Source organism: Lagenorhynchus albirostris, chromosome 1 (assembly GCF_949774975.1).
Source record: "Lagenorhynchus albirostris chromosome 1, mLagAlb1.1, whole genome shotgun sequence".
NCBI classification, from domain to species: Eukaryota; Metazoa; Chordata; class Mammalia; order Artiodactyla; family Delphinidae; genus Lagenorhynchus; species Lagenorhynchus albirostris.
This window is the reverse complement of record NC_083095.1, coordinates 122,593,047-122,613,536: the sequence shown is the minus strand read 5'-3', so window position 1 is coordinate 122,613,536 and position 20,490 is coordinate 122,593,047. Positions and strand designations below refer to the sequence as shown.

General features: G+C 37.2%; 2 protein-coding genes across 5 annotated transcripts in view; one reads left to right on the top strand and one right to left on the bottom strand.

Annotated features, from left to right (window-relative positions):
• Positions 1–9,198, bottom strand: part of TRIP4 (thyroid hormone receptor interactor 4) — a 67,454-nt gene extending 58,256 nt beyond the window's left edge. For both annotated transcript variants that reach the window (XM_060151683.1, XM_060151694.1), the window contains exons 1-3: positions 9,059–9,198; positions 4,170–4,339; positions 3,208–3,341 (exon numbers count right to left, since the gene is read on the bottom strand). In XM_060151683.1, the coding sequence (XP_060007666.1) occupies positions 3,208–3,341; positions 4,170–4,339; positions 9,059–9,159 (405 nt within the window). In that variant the 5' untranslated portion in view covers positions 9,160–9,198. The remainder of the gene's footprint in view (positions 1–3,207; positions 3,342–4,169; positions 4,340–9,058) is intronic.
• Positions 9,199–12,227: 3,029 nt separating this feature from the next.
• Positions 12,228–20,231, top strand: PCLAF (PCNA clamp associated factor). Of its 3 annotated transcripts, XR_009544164.1 has the most exons (5): positions 12,228–12,350; positions 12,649–12,729; positions 13,914–14,076; positions 16,089–16,182; positions 19,141–19,173. XR_009544164.1 is itself a non-coding variant. In XM_060169612.1 (4 exons), the coding sequence occupies exons 1-4, from the start codon at positions 12,305–12,307 to the stop codon at positions 19,181–19,183; spliced, it is 333 nt and encodes a 110-aa protein (XP_060025595.1). In that variant the 5' UTR covers positions 12,228–12,304; the 3' UTR covers positions 19,184–20,231. The 3 variants fall into 3 exon arrangements, 2 of the variants coding, with proteins under 2 accessions (XP_060025595.1, XP_060025600.1); XM_060169612.1 differs by lacking the exon at positions 16,089–16,182 and having other exon boundaries at positions 19,141–20,231; XM_060169617.1 differs by lacking the exons at positions 16,089–16,182; positions 19,141–19,173 and adding an exon at positions 15,590–15,761.
• Positions 20,232–20,490: the final 259 nt, after the last annotated feature.

The window sequence follows — 20,490 nt, the reverse complement described above, 5'->3', positions numbered from 1 at the left end:
ATTGCTATTTGCAACAACATGGATGGACTTGAAGGGTATTATGCTAAGTGAAATAAGTCAGACAGAGAAAAACAAATACTGTATGATATCACTTATATGTGAAATCTAAAAAATGAACCAGTGGATATAACAAAATAGAAACAGACTCACAGGTATATAGAGAATAAAAGATAGGGGTAGGGGATTAAGAGGTACAAACTATTATGTATAAAATAAATAAGTTACAGGGATACACTGTACAACACAGGGAATAGAGTCAATATTTTATAATAACTATATGTGGAATGTAAACTTTAAAAATTGTGAATCACCAGGAATTCCCAGTCCAGTGGTCAGGACTCCATACTTCCACTGCAGGGGGCATGAGTTCAATCCCTGGTGGGGGAATTAAGATCCTGCAAGCCCCCCCAAAATAAATAAAAATTAAAATAAAAATTGTGAATCACTATGTTGTACACCTATAACATATAATATTGTACATCAACTATAATTCAATAAAAAAAATAATAATAAAAATTAATAAATAATAATAATAAAAAAGAAAGGTGTATTAGATAAGCTTTCTTCAGGCATGAGTTACAGTGCTATTGGCTTTGACTTCAATGTTGATGATCAACAATATATATTAAATAAAGTGTCTTTAAACAGAAACACACATAAAATAAGGTTATGTTTTGATTGGTTGATGGAAATGTGATCAGAGGCTCCCAGAAACCTAACACTGTATTTCCCCTAGAAACAATGTTCTGTATACACCACGGCTTTAAAAAGAAATAAGCGGGCTTCCCTAGTGGCGCAGTGGTTAAGAATCCACCTGCCATTGCAGGGGACACGGGTTCAAGCCCTGGTCTGGGAAGATCCCACATGCTGCAGAGCAACTAAGCCCGTGCGCCACAACTGCTGAGCCCGTGCTCTAGAGTCTGCAAGCCACAACTACTGAGCCTGTGTGCCACAACTACTGAAGCCCGTGCACCTAGAGCCTGTGCTCTACAGCAAGGGAAGCCACTGCAATGAGAAGTTCGTGCACCGCAGTGAAGAGTAGCCCCTGCTCCCCGCAACTAGAGAAAGCCCACGCACAGCAACGAAGACCCAACGCAGACAAAGATAAATAAATTAATTAAATAAATTTATTAAAAAAAAAAGAAATGAGCTGCATGATATCCCACCAAATGAGGGAATAATAATTTATTTAATCTGTCTCTTACTGCTAAAAAATCAGGTCAGTTCATATTTTCAATATTATAAATAACATTATACAGAACATACATTTTTTGTGTGCATTTCTGATTACTTTGTTAAATATTTAAGTCATATTAATAAGTCAGAAGTATATGAACATTTCCACAGTTCTTGATACATGCTGCCAAACTGCCCCCAGAAAGCTTAAACCAATTTACATTGCCACCAGTATTGTATAGGAGGTTCCTGTTTTAATACAACTTCATCATCACTGTATCTGTTTTTAAAATCTTTGAGGGACTTCCCTGGCAGTCCAGTGGTTAAGACTCCAAGCTTCCACTGCAGGGGGCGCAGGTTCAATCCCTGGTCCAGGAACTAAAACCCTGCATGCTGCATGGCATGGCCAAAAAATTTTTTAAAAATAAAATCTTTGACAATTTGATATGCCATATCTCAGGGATTTAATGTGTATTTATTTGATTACTAGTAAAGTAACCAACCAACCTTGTTTGTCCAGGACTTAGGGGAAATCTCAGAATACAGGACTTTTCAGTGCTAAAACCAGGAGAATTCAGGCAATTAGGTTGACAAACTGGACTCCTTAATTACTAGTAAGGATAAACATTTTTAATGTTTATTGGTCATTTGTGTTTTTTCTTTTGCTTGTGATAGTCTTTGCTCATTTTATTCCAATTAATAAAAGGCTTAAGACTATTTTTTTTAAGTTCACATTATTTTAGAAACCCTTTTCCATGTTTTACTGCATGGTCATCACTCAGAACTTTTTGATCACTACTCTTCCAGCTTAGCATAATTAACTATTCCCTTCTGCTGGGAAATTTAGCTTGTCAAATTGCCCTGAATAAAAATATTTCTGCTTACCTCACAGGGCTATTTTTAGAGCCGAGAGAGAATATGAAAGAGCTCTAAATGCTAAATAATGATGATGATGATGGGTAGTGAATGGCCTAAAATAGGAACGCTCTTAAAACAGCTAGAATTGTGCATTCTTTTAGTACAAAGCCACAAAAAATGTTGAAATTGAAGTCCTGGTGTATTTCATTAAATATTTTCTATCACGTCTATCTATCTATCTATAATCTCTAAGCGAAGAAGTCCTTTTTTTAAAAAATAAATTTATTTATTTTATTTATTTATTTTTGGCTGCAGTGGATCTTTGTTGCTGCACGCGGGCTTTCTCTAGTTGCAGTGAGTGGGGGCTACTCTTCGTTGTGGTGCGAGAGCTTCTCATTGCGGTGGCTTCTCTTGTTGTGGAACACAGGCTTTAGGCACGTGGGCTGCAGTAGCTGTGGCACACGGGCTCAGTAGTCGTGGCTCGCAGGCTCTAGAGTGCAGACTCAGTAGTTCTGGTGCACGGGCTTAGTTGCTCTGCGGCATGTGGGATCTTCCTGGACCAGGGCTCTAACCCATGTTCCCTGCATTAGCAGGTGGATTCTTTTTTTTTTTTTCTTTTAGAAGATGTAGGGGGTAGGAGTTTATTAATTAATTTATTTATGCTGTGTTGGGTCTTCGTTTATGTGCGAGGGCTTTCTCTAGTTGTGGCAAGCGGGGGCCACCCTTCATCGCAGTGCGCAGCCCTCTCACTATCGCAGCCTCTCTTGTTGCGGAGCACAGGCTCCAGACGCACAGGCTCAGTAGTTGTGGCTCACGGGCCTAGCTGCTCCACGGCATGTGGGATCCTCCCAGACCAGGGCTTGAACCTGAGTCCCCTGCATTAGCAGGAAGATTCTCAACCACTGCGCCACCAGGGAAGCCCCAGCAGGTGGATTCTTAACCACTGTGCCACCAGGGAAGCCCGAAGATGTCCTTTTAATACTTATTTAATCAGGTTGTCAAAAAATATCTACCATATAGAAAGTAATACGTTATCATTATCACTCTCTAAAATTCATGCATTTGTTGAAAAGTTGCCATTCTAGACCAATTTATACCCTTCGCTCTCTGAAATGTATCAGTTGTTTGCTCTTCTCCATATAGCCAGAAAAGCCTCATTTTCTAAGCACTCACCTTGGCCAAATCAAAAGGTGTTTTGACCTCTATGGTTGTATCAGGTTCAGTAAATGCAGGAACTTCCTGTCTGTTTCTCCCTTTCCGCCTACTCCTCTTTAGCTGGTCTCCTGACCTCTGCCCATCTAAAATTTCTTTAAAGAAGAAGAAGACAGTAAATAAATAAATAAATATATATATATATATGTACATAGATTGGAAATAGTAGGATTCATTGGTGAATTAATAGCTAATAAAGAGAAGGCAATGCTTAATACTTAGAGTCAATATAAGAAGTCAGGCAGGTTTTTAATTATCTTTTCCTCTCAAATCAGAATTAAATTTAAACCATCATTTTCAAGATTGTAGTCAATAATAAAGACTATTGGCTAAAATTAAGACGTTAAATTAAAGGGAATTCCCTGGCAGTCCAGTGGTTAGGACTCCACGTTTTCACTGCCAAGGGCCTGGATTCAATTCCTGGTGCAGGAACCAAGATCCCGCAAGCCGTGCGGCACACCCAGAAAAAAAAAAAGTTAAATTAAAATCTGATATTTTAGACTGTATAATAATAATGACTTATTTAGTTTGGTGCTCATCTTTTGTACTGTTTAACTTAATAGTTACTTCTAAACGCTATTCATACTAAAACTGGTCAACATTTACTTACATTCATGTACACACATAACTAAAGTTTTTCTTTAATCTATGTATAAATTTTTCAAGTTATTCTGAAGCCACATTTGTATCTATAAACAAGTATTTTCGTGATATTTTCTAAGTTGAAAAAGTCTGAACTAAAACAATACTCATTACAGATCAAGTAGAACTGAACTGAAAACATGTATACATATGATTCTGCTTAAGTTAGTTGTGAGGAAATATGGGTGACAGAACATACCAGGTCCTATAAACCAGCTAATTTATCAATATTTCAACCTTTACTTTAATTTACTTAAGTTAATTACATTAACTTAACTTACCATCTTTTTTGAAGGACTGCTGCAGAGCATCAGAAATCAGCTCCTGATCATTCTTTTGCCATTTAGTTACAAGCTCTTCTATGAATTGACCTTTTCTGCCCTCATTTCCCTGAAGAAGGTCAGTAACATATTCTCGTAACTCTTCAGCACTCTCAATTGACAAAACATACCTCAAGAAGCAAAGAAATAAGTTGTTAAAACAGGGCTAGCTTATACTATGTTTTTCAATAATCGTAACAGAGATCAAGGTAGTAAAAAACATTCATTAATCCATTACACTGTTTATTTTGAGCCAAGTTCTAGGTTAGATGCTAGGGATATAAATTTGATTAGAACAAAGACCCTGACCTCAAGTAGTTCATAATATAACCTTCATGTAATCTTGTATTTCTAGAATCAAATCAGTGTTTTGAAGATAGGTTTGTGGAGCTGTCCTTAACATAGGAATACTTTCTAACCCAAACGGGAAAAGAATGAAAAAGAACAGATAGGGCTTTCCTGGTGGTGCAGTGGTTGAGGGTCCGCCTGCCGGTGCAGGGGACACGGGTTCATGCCCCAGTCGGGGAATATCCCACATGCCACGGAGCGGCTGGGCCCGTGAGCCATGGCTGCTGAGCCTGCGCGTCCGGAGCCTGTGCTCCGCAACGGGAGAGGCCATAACAGTGAGAGGCCTGCATACCGCAAAAAAAAAAAAAAAAAAAAAAAAAGAATAGATACATGTACGTGTATAACTGAATCACTTTGCTGTACACCTGAAACTAACACAACATTGTTAATCAACTACACTCCAATATAAAATAAAATTTTTTTAAAAATTTACAGTGTACTAAATAAGTGTTTGTTTTACTATTTTTTAAATTTATTCTGACAGCAGGAGAGTTTTTAATATTTTGACACACATTTTTGAAGGTCATGGAATAATCAAAAATTTCCCCATTTTTTTATTAAGACCATTTTATTAAGATTTTTAAATTGTAGATTGCATGGTCATTTTTACAGTTCCATACTACTGTGCAAAGCAAAGACTACTTATGTCTTGATTGAGGGATGGTTACAAGGCTATATATACTTGTCAAAACTCATCAAATTTTACATTTAAAACAAGTGACTTGAATAAAAATTACATCTCAAAAAAACTGTTAAAAATAACTGTTATAAAAAAAAAGAATACTTTCCATAACCACACGTCTGCAGTCATTATATTTTCCTAGGAACAATACAAATTACTTCATCTTTATACTGCAAAACCTAAAATTTCTTTTTTGCTAAAAATATGAATATATACTATAAGCTAACCAGTTACTAATTTAACATTCTTAAAAATTATAAATCAAGATTAGCATCACATCAGAATGAGCAGATCTATTTTAAGAAAATGGTATGAAGCGTTCCTAAAAGTGAAATGGGGTGGGAGTACAAGTCAGTACAACTTTTCTATAAATCAATCAGCCAATATATTTAAAGTGCCTTAAAAAGAATCCAATAATTCCATTTACAGAACTCTCTAAGAAATAAGAGACACAGGAAAGTTTATGCAAAAAAATTAACTACATCATTATTTGAGTTAGTGAAAAACTGGAAACTATCTTAAACATTCATCAATGAAAGGGGCAAATGAATTCAAGTTTTTGGACTTTACAAAATATAATATGCGACCACAAAAAGTAAAATTTTTGAATAATTATTATTTTTAAAAAATCACTGACTTGTTTATTTTACTTTATTATTATTATTATTTTTGGCCATACCATGCAGCTGTGGGATCTTAGTTCCCCAATCAGGGATTGAACCCGCACCCTTGGCAGTGAAAGCACGGAGTCCTAACCAATGGACTGCCAGGGAATTCAGCAATTCAGTAATTTCTCAGTAATTATTATTACTTGAGAAAACACTCTCATATAAAGTGAAATAGTAGGACACACTGTACAGCATATGATCCCAATTGCTATAAAAGGAATGTATATATCCATACACTTATGTGGTTGAGAATCTGCCTGCCAATGCAGGGGACACGGGTTTGAGCCCTGGTCTGGGAAGATCCCACATGCCGCGGAGCAACTAGGCCCATGAGCCACAACTACTGAGCCTGCGCATCTGGAGCTTGGGCTCTGCAACAAGGGAGGCCGCGACAGTGAGAGGCCCGCGCACCGCGATGAAGAGTGGCCCCCACTCACTGCAACTAGAGAAAGCCCACGTACAGAAACGAAGACCCAACACAGCCAAAAATAAACAAATAAATAAAATTTAAAAACATTAAAAAAAAGATTAATTGGCATCAAGAACTCACAGAGCTGCAAGGAACCTCAAGGATCATTTAACTCTGGAGTATTCAAACCACTAGGGAATTATTTAAAGCGTTTCAGAAACAATTGAATAAATATCATTTAACTATTTAAAAAAGTATAATAAATAACAACATATATTCAAATGTGTTATATACCAAATCTTAACAAAATAGATTCATCCAAAACACGAACTAATGCAGATTGTGGAACAAAGTTTATTTTGCTAACTCTGTGCATAGACCTTAAGGTCTCATAAATGTATCACTGATTAGGAAGGTAGCAGCTCTGTGCTGTCTTTTTAAAAAATTCAGGCTGCTCATGTCAAATTGTTCTAGCTAGCACACTAGTATAGTACACCTGGGTAATTCTCAATGAATATCAGGCAAGGCAAGGCACAGCAAATTTACACAGCCAACGCTTTCATTGTGCCATCATAGCCTGTTGTGCAATAACTAGTGAAAACCTAATAAGTGTTTCCAATAGCGTTATATTATAGGTAGCTTTAGGGCTTATTTTAAGTTTTGAATAATTCTTGTCTAACATATTTATAAATATTTTTAAATGCAAGCAGGTGTACAGCCGTACTTATTGCTTCAACTTTAAAACAGAAATTTCTGATCACTCCTCTTTTAAGGGTGTGGATAAGTTTAACTGAGGAAAATCTAAGACTGCACAATGAGCTATTAAACCACAATCTATGAGACTTAGGAATTTTCCTAATACTGTGTAAGCAACAAAATACAACTGGATTCTGAGACTGAGAAGATTGCAACTATTCATACTCCATTGTTGATTCATCAAAAAGAGACCTCAATCTTTTTTTTTTTTAAACTGATTGACTTTTTTCTGTTTGGTATATTACAAAGCTTCATTATTTCATTTGACAGCATTCCACTGCTTTAAAAAATGCCTGAAAACTACTTAACCTGATCTTGCCTTCAAACAAGGGTAAAGGCAAGCCATACAATTTGGCTGGGTTTTTTTTAAAAATATTTTTTGTCAATTTTTCAAAATTGATGTATAAGGCTTCCCTGGTGGTGCAGTGGTTGGGAGTCCGCCTGCCGATGCAGGGGACGCGGGTTCGTGCCGCGGTCCGGGAGGATGGCTGGGCCCGTGAGCCATGGCCGCAGGGCCTGTGCTCAGCGGCGGGAGAGGCCGCAGCGGTGAGGCCCGCGTACCACAAAAAAAAAAAAAAAAAAAGCAAGTGCTTAAAATTGATGTATAGTTGATTTACAATATTGTGTTAGTTTCAGGTGTACAGCAAAGTGATTCAGTTACATTTTTTTCCAGATTCTTTTCCACTGTAGGTTATTACAAGATATTTAACGTAGTTCCCTGTGCTATACAGTAAATCTTTGCTGTTTAACTATTTTATATACAGTAGTGTGTATCTGTAAACTTCATACTCCTAATTTATCCCCCTCCCTTTCCCCTTTGGTACCCATAAGTTTGTTTCTATGTCTGTGAGTCTGTTTCTGTTTTGTAAATAAAATCATTTGTATTATTTTTTAGATTCCACATATAAGTGATATCATATAATATTTGCTTAACTGAGTTATTTTTGAGTCTATTCCAGTGTTCAAAATAATCCTTTAAAATTGGCTCTCTTAACTCTCTCCTTGTCAACAAGTCTATTTTCTCCCCAAATCAGAAATTCACCTTACTTCCTACAAAAGCCCTAGAACTGCAATTTAGGTTTCAGCAACAATGAACAAGGAACCAAATCAAGAAACACTTCCAGGTTCTTTAAGTCCAATTTTTGTAGAAGTTTTTCCCTCCTCCTGAACTCTGCACTGCCACCTACCCACCTTTTAGTTCTCAAGTTAAATTCATCCCTTGCAGTTAACCTTACGAGTTTCTCAAATCTTATAGTTCTTTTTCCTATGCTCCTCGATACACTGCACTTCCCCCACCTCCTCACTCATCAACCGTCTTTTTGTCCTGGCATGCAGTATCGCCAAAAAAAAAAAAAAAAGTTAAATCAGTTGAAAGCAGATATTAAATCATGTCACCATTTCCACTTCATTACAATCATAACGCGTTATAAAAGATAATCTCTGCTAATTTTTCATTTTACACATGAGGAAACTAAGGTACAAAGATGGAAAATTAAGTTGCCTAAGGCTCCAAAACTGGTGAATGACCACAGAAAATAGAACCGGGACTCCCGAGTCAGGAGCTATTTTTTACACAGTACCACGCCTACCCCCATTTAAATTTCAGGTCCCATTTGACACAACCCGGATCGGGCAAACTAAAATGTTCAGAGTAAGGAATTTCTGGAAAGACAATTTGGCTTGCCCCTTCTCTCCAAAATCTATAAGGAAACTGGTTCCTGGGACAGACTTACAGGTCTAATTATCAGGGATTTGGCGTTTTCCTGGGGAAAAAAAGGCCCCACCAGACGATTGTGGAGCATGACACCCTATTCCAGAAGCTAAACTAGAAAGCCGGAGGTCAAAATTCGGCACTCATAGATACACCGCAGCCCTTTTATCACATTTCTTCACTCTCATCAACTTTTTAGCCCCCTCCGTTTCCCCGTTTGCTCAGCCAGTGCACATCCCAGAGCTCCTTCCCGCCTCTGACCCGAACCGGTCTTACTGTATTATCTCCTCACTGACATCCAGCCCGAAAGTCTTCCGCAACTGCTGAGTGCACCAGCCCACCAGCTGCTCCTGGGACAACGCCCCAGTCACCGCCATTTTCCCCAGCCGGAACCAGCTGGGGTGCAAAAGCTCGGTGTCCTGTGCCGGACTAGTCCCCTGCGCAACACCGACCTCGCTCGCGCAGGTTCCGTCAGCCTGCACTGCCCCGCTTGGTAGCACCGCCCACAGCACAGATCCCTCCCACCTGTGCCTCCTCCTGTTTCTGCCCGCTTCCTGATGTTATCACTTGTACCAGAGCTCCATCTGCGAGTGGTTACTCCGCGTCGTTAAATGTAGGACTCGAGAATTGGGAAATCTGCTAAGACAATACAAATACCTCTAAAAACTACAGTTTAGGAAAAAACAAAACAATACCCCGTAACCTGAGGGTCCAGTTTTTAAACTGTTCCGGTTTTATGTAAAATATTTAAAACAGCACTTGAAGGCTAGAGTAAACGCTGTAAGGGTTTGCTCCGGTGGTAGTGGTTTTATTAATACCCTTTGTAGTCTAATACCTGATTCACGCTCCTAAAACCTATTTTTGCTTTTTTGAGCCAGGTCCTTTCCAGGAGGGCCAAGACAACTCTGCAAGCTCGAGGGAGAAAAAAAAAAAAAAAACTTTAATAAAAACAGGTGATGTGATTTGGCTTTGAAGACCTTCCATATAAATTCTCTGTGTTGATTTTTAAGAAATTAAAGGTACTTCAACTCAAGATGATGAGACTTAAGGGTCTTTTGCTACTTCTCTACTCCATTGGGACAACGGACTGGGGAAAATTTAGCCAGATTTTTCTGGAGAGCGTAACATAACGTCTTCTGATATATTTCATGGATCAATTTGACTGGCTTTGTGTTACATGGATAGGCTCTTCATTCCCATTAGGCTATTTATACTAAATAATTACATCAATTGGATGTTGTTTCACCTTTTTATGTTAGTGTTTTCACCGACATAAATAATCAAAATCATATGTGTGTTGATTTACATTGAGTTTACATTATCTTTGTCATTAATTTGGAAAATATGTGGCTTTCCAGCTTAAAAAGACTGAATTTTCATAAATAGTGGGTACAAGCTTTGTTTCTTCATAGATGTCTGCTACATTTAATACTAATTATAACATATCCAAATCCTTTACCTGTTTTTATATCTGTTCTGTTCCCATAACTAAAATGATAACTTCTTGAAGATAAACTGACAAGCTTTTTGTACAATAAGACTTAGTATATCACACATTATGATGAAATTACTAGGTCCTCAAGAATAAGTGTTCTTTTTCATAAGGAATATGTTATTGATTGAAATCTCTAGTTTGTATGTATGTAATGTAATGCCATTTACCATATTACCATTTATTAAAATGAATTTATGCCTGAGCAGAGCAAGCACACCTATTTAATATGACTTAAAGATATTATTTTGTATAAATTTAGGCAGAAATTTCATTTGTACATACTGTAACTTTTCTTAATGCCTTAGGCCTTTAAAATTTTCAGGTTCACACCACACAACTATTTTAACTGTAAAGGAGAAGCACTTCTGCAAAGCAAACATTTAAATTAAGAATTTTTACTAGACATCACTGCTTTTTTCCTGAGTTTTTATTCTAATTTGCATCCTTCCTTATCATAATTGGCATTAAAAAGACAGACATACAAACACAGCTATAATATGTAGATTGCCCCTGTGTGCAAAGGTATATTTGCAATTCTTTCTAGCAATTTACTTGGCATGTGGACTAAGAGAAAAGACCAGCAGATTCTCAACTCAGTTCTAATCTCTACAAGGATCTGGGAATTAGGTAATTCAGGCCTTTGTAGAAGCCACTTAACTGAAAAGGAAAAAATGTGCATTGAAGAAACATTGTGTATTGAGAGGGGCATGATGACAAAGAACAAGGAGGGATACCCTAGGGCTTGTTGATTTTTCTGATAGGACTTTGGCTGTAATTTTAGACACTAAGATTTAGACAAAGCTACAGGTAATTTGCAATACCTTTCCTCCTATTATAATGTTAATTTCATCTGCTGTTTAGATTCTGTAATTCAAAAACACAAAGTAGTTGTTGATTCTGTTAAAGTACTGAGAAGCCTTTATTCTGAAAGTTCAAGCATAATTTATTGGAGAGAATTAATGCCATGCTTACACTTTCAGGTTTGCCTTTCAAGTGCACATTTAACAAAGTACATCCTAAAGCAAATTCATTTGATCAGGTTTTGTGCGTGGTATTCAGAGAGTGAAAATCATTGCTCAGGGGGTATTGTGAGTACTTAAGATAAGCATAGGGAAGGAAAATAGTTATCTCTTATTCTAAAATCACGTTCACTATGTGCCAGGGATGTGCCCTTGGCACATATGACATATTTTTAAGGAATTCTGAGACCATACAGGTCTCGGGAAAACGTTTTATTATTATAATAATGTTTCTTTTAATGTATGTATGTATATACAATTCACTGTTTTTTCTTGTTTCACACCATCCTAAAAAGTTTTGGGTTTTTTTTTTTTTAATCCCTGTAAATAGGGAATTCCCTGGTGGTTCAGTGGTAAGGGCCAGGAGCTTTCAGTGTTGCTGGGGCCAGCGTTCGATGCCTAATCGGAGAACTAAGATCCCACAAGCTGCACGGCCTGGCAAAAAAAAAAAAAAAAAAAAAAAATCCCTGTAAATAAATTGTATTAGCTTTTTCCCATTCCATAGACTCGTTTTAGTTATGGATGCTGTAAAGAGTGTTCATACCTGAGATATTAAAAAGTCCGCTTCATTTCAGGTGTCACTTCCAGGAATGACATTATGGATTTAAGCCTGTGGTTAACTTTTAAAGAAATGTTGGAATTCGCTGTCTTTCCTGGGTTTTCTTTTCTAAGCAGGCCCCTTTACCTAGTTCTTAGCACCCACACATGGGGCACCCCAGGAAAGCGCCCTGGCACCGCCCACCTCAGGCGAGTACGAATCACAAGCTTCTGCAAGTTGATGGACGAATCAGCACTGCGCCCAACCCCGCCGCGGTCACCACTGGACACTGGCAATTGGTTGCACCTGAAAGGCGCGGAACCAATGGGAGCGGAGGCCTGGGAGAGTCAGTGGAGCGCGCGGGAAAGGGACCAATATAAACTGTGGCGGGAGATTCGTTTTCGGGGCCTTGTCCCGTGAAACATCTTCGGCTGGGGAGTCAGTTGGTTGTTCTCATCTCGTGTTTGAACATGGTGAGGACTAAAGCAGGCAGTGTCGCTGGCACGTACAGAAAAGGTGAGGCAGGCGAGCATGGTACTGGAGGGCAGGTGGTTCCCTGGGCAGCTCCGCCGCGGGCGGGAGAAGCCGGACCTGCCCACAACCCTGGCCGCCAAACTGGTCCAGCCCGTCAGGAAGCAGCAGCCCGATCCCTTTAACGAGGAGAAAGACGCGGCGGGGACAGGGGAGGGTTATCTGCTGTTCTGGATCGCGGGCCTCTCCTCTCCAATAGGCTGGGTCGGAGAGGGTGGTGAGAACGTGGCTCTGAGACTCTTCGTGACCCCTTCTGAATGTCCTTCTTTGCCTCTCTCCGCAGTGGTGGCTTCTCGAGCCCCCAGGAAGGTGCTTGGTTCCTCCACCTCCGCCGCTAATTCCACGCCGCTTTCGTCAAGGAAAGGTAAAAAGCGCCCCTGCAAGATCCTGGAGAAACCTTCTCAAAAGGAGATCAGGCCTGGCACCACAGTTCTCCTGACCTGCGAGCCCCCTGCCCCACCGTGGAATTTCTTTTCCTGAGATCCTCACCCCCGAATTTCTTCCTTGCCTTTTGCTCTAATGAGCGGGCCTGTCTCTTGGCGGGATGGGGTAGGGGTGCGGGGCGGAGTGGGTCGCATTGTGAAGAATTTCAAGTCTCGGGTTAGGGATGGACACAGTTTCTCTTCAAACTCGTTTTTCTTTTCTACTTTAGCGTTGTTATTTTTCTTAGTATTGACAACTGGGCTTTTTCTTGTAAGAGGCTATTTAAGTACCTCTTTACTAGATTAAGAATCGGGACTATAGTTGACAGTGCTAATCACGTTTTTGTTTTCATTTCTACATATTTTTCTTTGTCCTTCCTTCCCTTTCTCCCTCTCTCCTTTCTTTCCTTTTATTTTAGTTTGGTGTCGGTGTGTGTGTTTTACAACTTTGCAGCTCCTGTTACCGCTTTTGGGACATTAAGAGGGAAAACCGGGCCAGGGAAATAGTTTCACATCGTTCCTTCTGTGCGACAAGTTGAGAAAATACCATGCCATCTGCTGTCTCATTCCTTTTAGGAGGAAGTTGAACAGTTTGGAAGATTAATTCCACAAGCTGTAGTTAAGAACATACAGGAAAAAGTGTGTCAAACTTTAGAATGACAGTACATAAGACTAACTGAATAGCTCAGCTTGTGGACAAAATATGAAAAATATTTTCTAGTTGTAAACATCTTGTTAATGCTATTTTTCTAGGCTAAAGGATAAGTGTAATAAAGTGTTATACATTATATTATAACTGAATACACCTTTATCATGTCACATTTAAAAATTTAAAGATGGATGTAACACCATTTAATACCCTTTAGATTTGATGTTAAAGAATTAACTTTCCCTTTAAGGAATAGACCTTCCATATAAATTCTCTGTGTTGATTTTTAAGATTTTTCATGGATCAATTTGACTGGCTTTGTGTTACATGGATAGGCTCTTCATTCCCATTAGGCTATTTATACTAAATAATTACATCAATTGGATGTTGTTTCACCTTTTTATGTTAGTGTTTTCACCGACATTGTTCGATTGTATTCTTAATTTTTATTTAGTTCTATCTGTTTATATTTTATAGCTGAAAATAAGTATGCAGGAGGGAATCCAGTTTGTGTGCGCCCAACTCCCAAGTGGCAAAAAGGAATCGGAGAATTCTTCAGGCTGTCCCCTAAAGATTCAGAAAAGGAGAATAGGATTCCTGAGGAGGCAGGAAGCAGTGGCTTGGGAAAAGCAAAGAGAAAGTAAGTTTTTATATTCTGGAATACTTATATTCTTGAAAATAAAAGACAACAGAATATTGAGTAACTTTAAAATTTCTGTTTGAGCAGATAAGAAAATACAAACCAGAGGTTTTTTAAACTGTGCTAACCTTTTATTATAAGTCACTCCCAAATTTCAAACATCAAAGAAAGGTATTATTTTTACTCATTTCAGTCACTCAAAGAGGATCAGTTCCCATTCAGATGATAAGTGTTACATTATTAATCATGAACTTCTGGTCTTTATTCTTTAATTTTTTCTGTCTGTTTTCTATAGTCTTTTTTCAAAAAGCAATTTCTATGTTAGTTTATCTAGCTTGAATTCCATTAACCTCACCTTTCTAAAACTATTAGTTCAGCCTCCACAGGAAATATATACCCAATGTAGAAAAGTTGGAAAATATAGAAATCCCGTTATAAAGCAGAAACTAACACACCATTGTAAAGTAATTATACCCCAATAAAGATGTTAAAAAAAATATATAGAAATCCCCATCACTTAGAAACAACCAAAACTAACACCGTGGTGTATTTTCTTTACAACTTCTCTGTAAATACATAAGAAAACTTCAAAACAAAACAAGGTGGGGATAAAGCTGCAAACATGCAGAGTTCATTGTGTAAACTTTTTAAGAAGATAATTAGATCATGCTTTCAAGCTTTTAATGTCAGGAAAATGCTCATGATAAGTGTTAAGCAAAAATTCTGGTACAAAAGTACAATTATTGTGTAAAAGATATGTATCTAAATATACCAAATCTCTGTACAAAATATACCAAATATCAATAGTGATATATCTGGGTAAAAACCTCTTATACCCGGTGCTACCAAATTTCAACAACAAATATTTTAAGAATCAGGAAAAAAAATAATACCATTGGGGGGAAAAAAGCAATGGAAACCTGCTTTTTAAATAGATTTATAAGTAATAGTGTCCAGACTCTTTAAAGAATTTTGAAATTTTTGTTTCAAAAACAAATTATTTGACTGGAGATTGGGAGTGGTGAGCGCTGGTGGTGCCACGTCACCGCCATTATGAAGCCTCTGGCTAGATTTAAGACCCTGCTAGATACCTCCCCTGCACCAGCCAGTAGCCTGTGATCCTCCTCCACGGCACCAAGCAGCGAGCCTTGCCCAAGGCGGAGTGATCACCATGGGCAAGGGGATGGTGGCCAGGCTCAGATTGGGGCTGCTGCTTCTGGTGCCGCTCCTACTCAAGCAGATTTATTCATTCGTTCCTTTAACCGACACGGAAGGTCCTCCGTTCGAAACCACAACGGTCAGCTGTGCTTTGCAGTCAACAGCTAGTCTCCTTGTGGTCTTGCTTGCCCTTCTACATCTCTACCGTTAAGAGACTTGGCCAAGAAACATCTACAGTTTACCAACCTATGTTCTAAAGCCCAATCAGTACGCCATCTAGAAGTCCAGTGTGGCAAGGAAAATAAACAGGTCTTCATCAAGTCTACTAATTCCATCCCTTGTTTTATTAACACAGAGAATGTTGAGACTCCCAAATTGGACTAGTTTAAAGAGCATCTGAAGGATTTGACCAGATAATGAAAGCCAATATTAAATCTGCTGGAGTTTCATGTACAAGACTGGAAAGAGACAACATCGAGAATTAATGATGTGATTAAGTATAACTTAAGAAATATGGATACTTCAAACTGTACCTTGCAAATAAGAATAATTTCATCTTCATCTAGAGAAAAAGGATGAGCTATGGAATGGAGATTCAGTTTCCATTTTTTTCACGAAATCTAGAAGGCGGTAAAATGATTAGGTAATATAAAAAGCTTCAGTGATTCTATTTATGATGTACACTGGAAGGAACCACCAGGTATTACCGCAAATCCTCTGTGTATTGTTTCAGCAGTCCTGGTTTAATGCTGATATACTCTCCATCAGGTTTTACACTGTTTTCACTGTTCTCTTGGGAACTTAACTCTTTTCTCTGGGGCTTTGGATTTGACATTGCATTTGACTTTCTGCAGTAACTGACACGTTCCAGGGCAATGATGGATTGGAATCTACTACAAATCCAAGCATAAGTAATCCCAGCAAATGCACTTAAAAGTCAAATAACAGGTATTTCCTATCACACATTCCCATCCAGATTTATTTAGCTAAGTTGGATCGTTTAACTTGATTCCAAAGATTAGAAGTGCATTGACTTCAACCAGTCTTAAAATATTGCTTTTTATTTCTGCATATATTGAATAACTTTTACAACTTAAAAAATTGATCTGTTTGGAAGGCATATTTGACAAATCTTGAAATTAAGAGGCAAATATATAAAGGCAGCAAAAATAATGTATATTAGGTATTTGGGAAGTGAAGACTGGAAACTTTCCTGCATTGAATTCATAACTCTTTTGTGCCCTTTCCGTAAACATATATATATAAATATAAAACTTAATGAATAGGAATAGCTACACGTGGAGCACTTTCTACATCAGTCATTATTTTTAGATGGTTCTAAGCCTAAGTGGACTTGATCCTGGAAAATAAAACTTTACAACTGCCTTGATGTACAGAAACCTTTTTAGAAATAGAAACTCTGTGAAATCTTTGGTTCACAGGTTCACACAATGATGCTTAGATGTTAAGTATCCAATATGGCCATAGTACTCTTAATAAGGTTTAAGCCAGTATTTGCCATCTTTAGAAGTCTACACAGGAACAACTAGATCCAACTGATCTCAGGTTATGTGAGATCTGTGCGTGTGAATGAACACCTCTTGCTTCATATCTGAACACTGTACACCTGTTTTGGATTGTACATTGTTTGGAATTGATTTGCATTGAACACAACTAAATAAAAATAAATGGTTAATGAGCAGTTAAAACAAAGTATTTGACGTATAAAATGATGTTTATGCATATAAAATTTTAAGACTTAATACTGTTCAAGGTCATTTAGTAAATTGTTATGAGATATTTAAAAGGAGTGTCAAATTCTGGAGCAGTAACTAAATTTTATACTTTGTTGCTACATCACTATTATCATTTCTGTTTCAATAAAATCAACAAGGAAGGGGATACATTTTTGGGTAAGTTTTTTAATAGACTTGTTTTCATGATCCTGTAAGTCTCCTTTAGTTCCTTCTCACTTACTGGCACCATTCTTCCTTGTTCTTTCTCATTCTAATGTGAACAAGCTAATAGTCAATATTAGCTCTAGAATATATGACAATCCTCTTGAATTATTTATGACTTCCATTGATGAAAGAAAATATTTGGTAATATAGCCAAATATGGCTATACCATTGATCATGACAGCAATAAAACCTATATTACAGGCTTCCTATCATATGGAAAAGATTACACATATAGTCTCATAAAGCACTTTGATCCATTGTATAATAAAATCTGTGACATAAAACTAGGTAATAGAGGTTTATATTATTACTTTAGGCCTCTGTCTTAGATTTGTTTTTGTTTAAGAGAGTTGTAGTTATCCCTTTATTTATAATAAATCAATAGATTGACTTTTTTTTCCTCACAGTTTTATTGAGACATAATTGACATACAGTACTATATGAGTTCAAGGTGTAATGATTTGACTTACGTACATCATGAAATGATTACCACGATAGGTTAGTGAACATCTATCTCATACTGACACGTTAAAGAAATAGAAAATTTTTTTTCCTTTTGATAGGAGCTCTTTCAATAGATTTACTATTGGTCATAAATACTGGTCGAAAACTACCAGTATATCAGAAGGACTTCTGTCTCCCTAATTCTTAATCTGGAATATGGCTACTCCTATGGCTTTATTCTCACAGAGGCAGATGCATGGGGGAGAATCAGAATCAAGAAAAACTGTCTTCTTAAAACCTTGAACAGAACTATGATACCTAAAGTAAATTAAATCAGGTCCTTGAAAAAATAGAATTTTGGGTTATGATAGTGTTCATTTGTTAACTTGATTTAATTTCCAGGAAAGTACAATGAAGACTTCTTCGTAATATAAGAGTAGGTGAGTCAATGGTAATCTTATTCCAAGTCAGAATATCCTTGTTTTAGCTTCCTTCACTCACTTGCCCTATGACCATTCAGGCTCACTGGATCTAATTTGAAAACCATTTTAAAATAGATCTCACAAATCTTTATCAGTTCTAAAAAATTATGATTAAGTTTTTAATTGACATTTTCTCTATAAAAAGTATAATGAGGGACTTCCCTGGTGGTGCAGTGTTTAAGAATCCGCCTGCCAATGCAGGGGACATGGGTTCGAGCCCTGGTCTGGGAAGATCCCACATGCCACGGAGCAACTAAGCCCGTGTGCCACAACTACTGAGCCTGTGCTCTAGAGCCCTTGAGCCACAACTACTGAGCCCATGTGCTTCAACTACTGAAGCTGGCGCACCTAAAGCCTGTGCTTTGCAACAAAGAAAGGCCACCTTAATGAGACACCCACGTGCCGCAAGGAAGACCCAACCCAGCCAAAAATAAATAAATAAATGTATTTTTAAAAAAAGTATAATGAGTACAAAATGGCTTTGGGATAATATAAATTATTTTTCAAAAGCTGTGATTACCATATGCCAACTTAAGACAATTTTGGGGTTTTTCTAATTAGATAATACATTCATATAGTTCCAAAAGGTATACAGTCAAATATGTCAACTTGCTGTTTTCTCTGCTCAAGTGGATTGGTTAAATTCTTTTGCTTTTCATAATCTCAGAGTTCTTGCTGAAGGATTGTACTCTTCATCAATCCACTTAACATATTGAAAGAAGATGCTATAGAAATAGAGATTCCGTCTTTAATAAACATGGCAACATATCCTAAAGGGGAAAGTGATTTGGCAAATTAACAGGCAAAATAGATTATTAAAAATTTTGTCACTCTAGTATTTGGAACCTGTAGGAGTTTGTCAATTAATGGAGTTTAATTTTCTCCCATTTCTGGTCAGTTGACAAGACACACTGCACTGTTAATGTTCCTGATTTACATAAGTTTTTAAAAACTACTTATGTTCTGTTTTTTAAACATTTGACTCAGGTGACTATCGAAGTTCTCTCTTCTTTCCACAGGTCATGTCCTTTGCCACCTGATCATACAGATGAAAAAGAATAGAAATTACTTATTCACCCTTGACTGATGTCTCCTGTTTACTCTGGTATTCTAGGATGTAAATTTGCATAAATATATTTGTTCCAATTAGCTTTGTTGAATAAGCATTTAATTTAAAAAATGAGGCTTACATTTAGTTATTCAAAAGCAAGTAGTTATGATATTGGAAAGTTTATAAGATTAATTATGGTTACTTAACTTAGTATTCAGTATAATGCAGTATTCGGTTTCTTTTACCTGTTAAGCTTTTTCTTGCTAAAATTATTGCATGGTGTTCTACTTATGAATCTGCTGTTTTTGAGATTTGCTTAGAATTTTGTACTGTTGCCATTTTTATTGGCATTTGATTATTGGAGTGATGCCATATTTTTGTTCCTTTTATTTGCTTTAAAAAGCAGAGGTAGATTTTTGCACATTAAAAAATTCAGTATTAATTAAACTGAACCCATACCCTTTTTAAGAAACGGGGCCAAAAATGGAATGTTGAAAAAATTTGGATGGCCGTCTACCTTCTTCTTAGAAAAATTTAAGGGCAGTTTTGTCTTAAGGATTTAAAGGGTTGATGAAGCTTCTAAAAACAACAACAAAAAGATAAAATACTCGCATAGAATTGGGCAGGAAAATTCCATAGACTACATTAAAAGAGAGGAATTTTCCTAGAATATGCAATTGGCTTAGTGTCATAAAATATTACTCTTTGGGCCTATACTTTTCAAGTTGGAAATCAATAAAATATGAAAGGCAAATCATGCCATAAGCCCAGAACTATGTCTAAAGTCCTTAGAGCTACTATTATATTTTTCAAGATAGTCAGGGGTATAATTGAAGAGGTGGGTATAATAGTATTTTAACTGATATTCTTGCTTCCTCATCAGGCTTTTTGCTCACTGACAACCTGTTATCAAAACTAACCATGTTTAACAGGAATGCTTTCCTGAAGTTTGTTTTTAATAAATGAATACTCATTGTCACAATACTATCCATATGTGTGCTTTCTAAGATTATATCCTACTAGGTATTTCTATTTTATTCCTTCCAAATGCAAATCACTGTACTGACCTGATTTTATCAACTTCCAAAATAAGTCCTTATGACTGTAGATTGTATTTTTTGCTTTGTCTTTTAGAGGTGGATATTAAACGTAATGATACTGAATTGAGACCAGAGTTTTCATCCTAAGTGCTTCCTTGACAATTAGGCTTTTGATGGGTATGAAACCTGATTTGCTATTTTTCATTGATGGAGAGAGAAACTTTATGGTGGTGTGTCCAATGAAGTCTAATTTTGGTACGTACTTGTTTCCCAAAAAT

Excerpts from the sequence above, each read along its gene's own strand:
- PCLAF (XM_060169612.1), top strand. The coding sequence starts at position 12,305 with ATGGTGAGGACTAAAGCAGGCAGTGTCGCTGGCACGTACAGAAAAG. Across the intron at positions 12,351-12,648 it reads CGCTGGCACGTACAGAAAAG|TGGTGGCTTCTCGAGCCCCC; the intron begins GTGAGGCAGGCG and ends CTCTCTCCGCAG. Across the intron at positions 14,077-19,140 it reads TTGGGAAAAGCAAAGAGAAA|GTCATGTCCTTTGCCACCTG; the intron begins GTAAGTTTTTAT and ends TTCTTTCCACAG.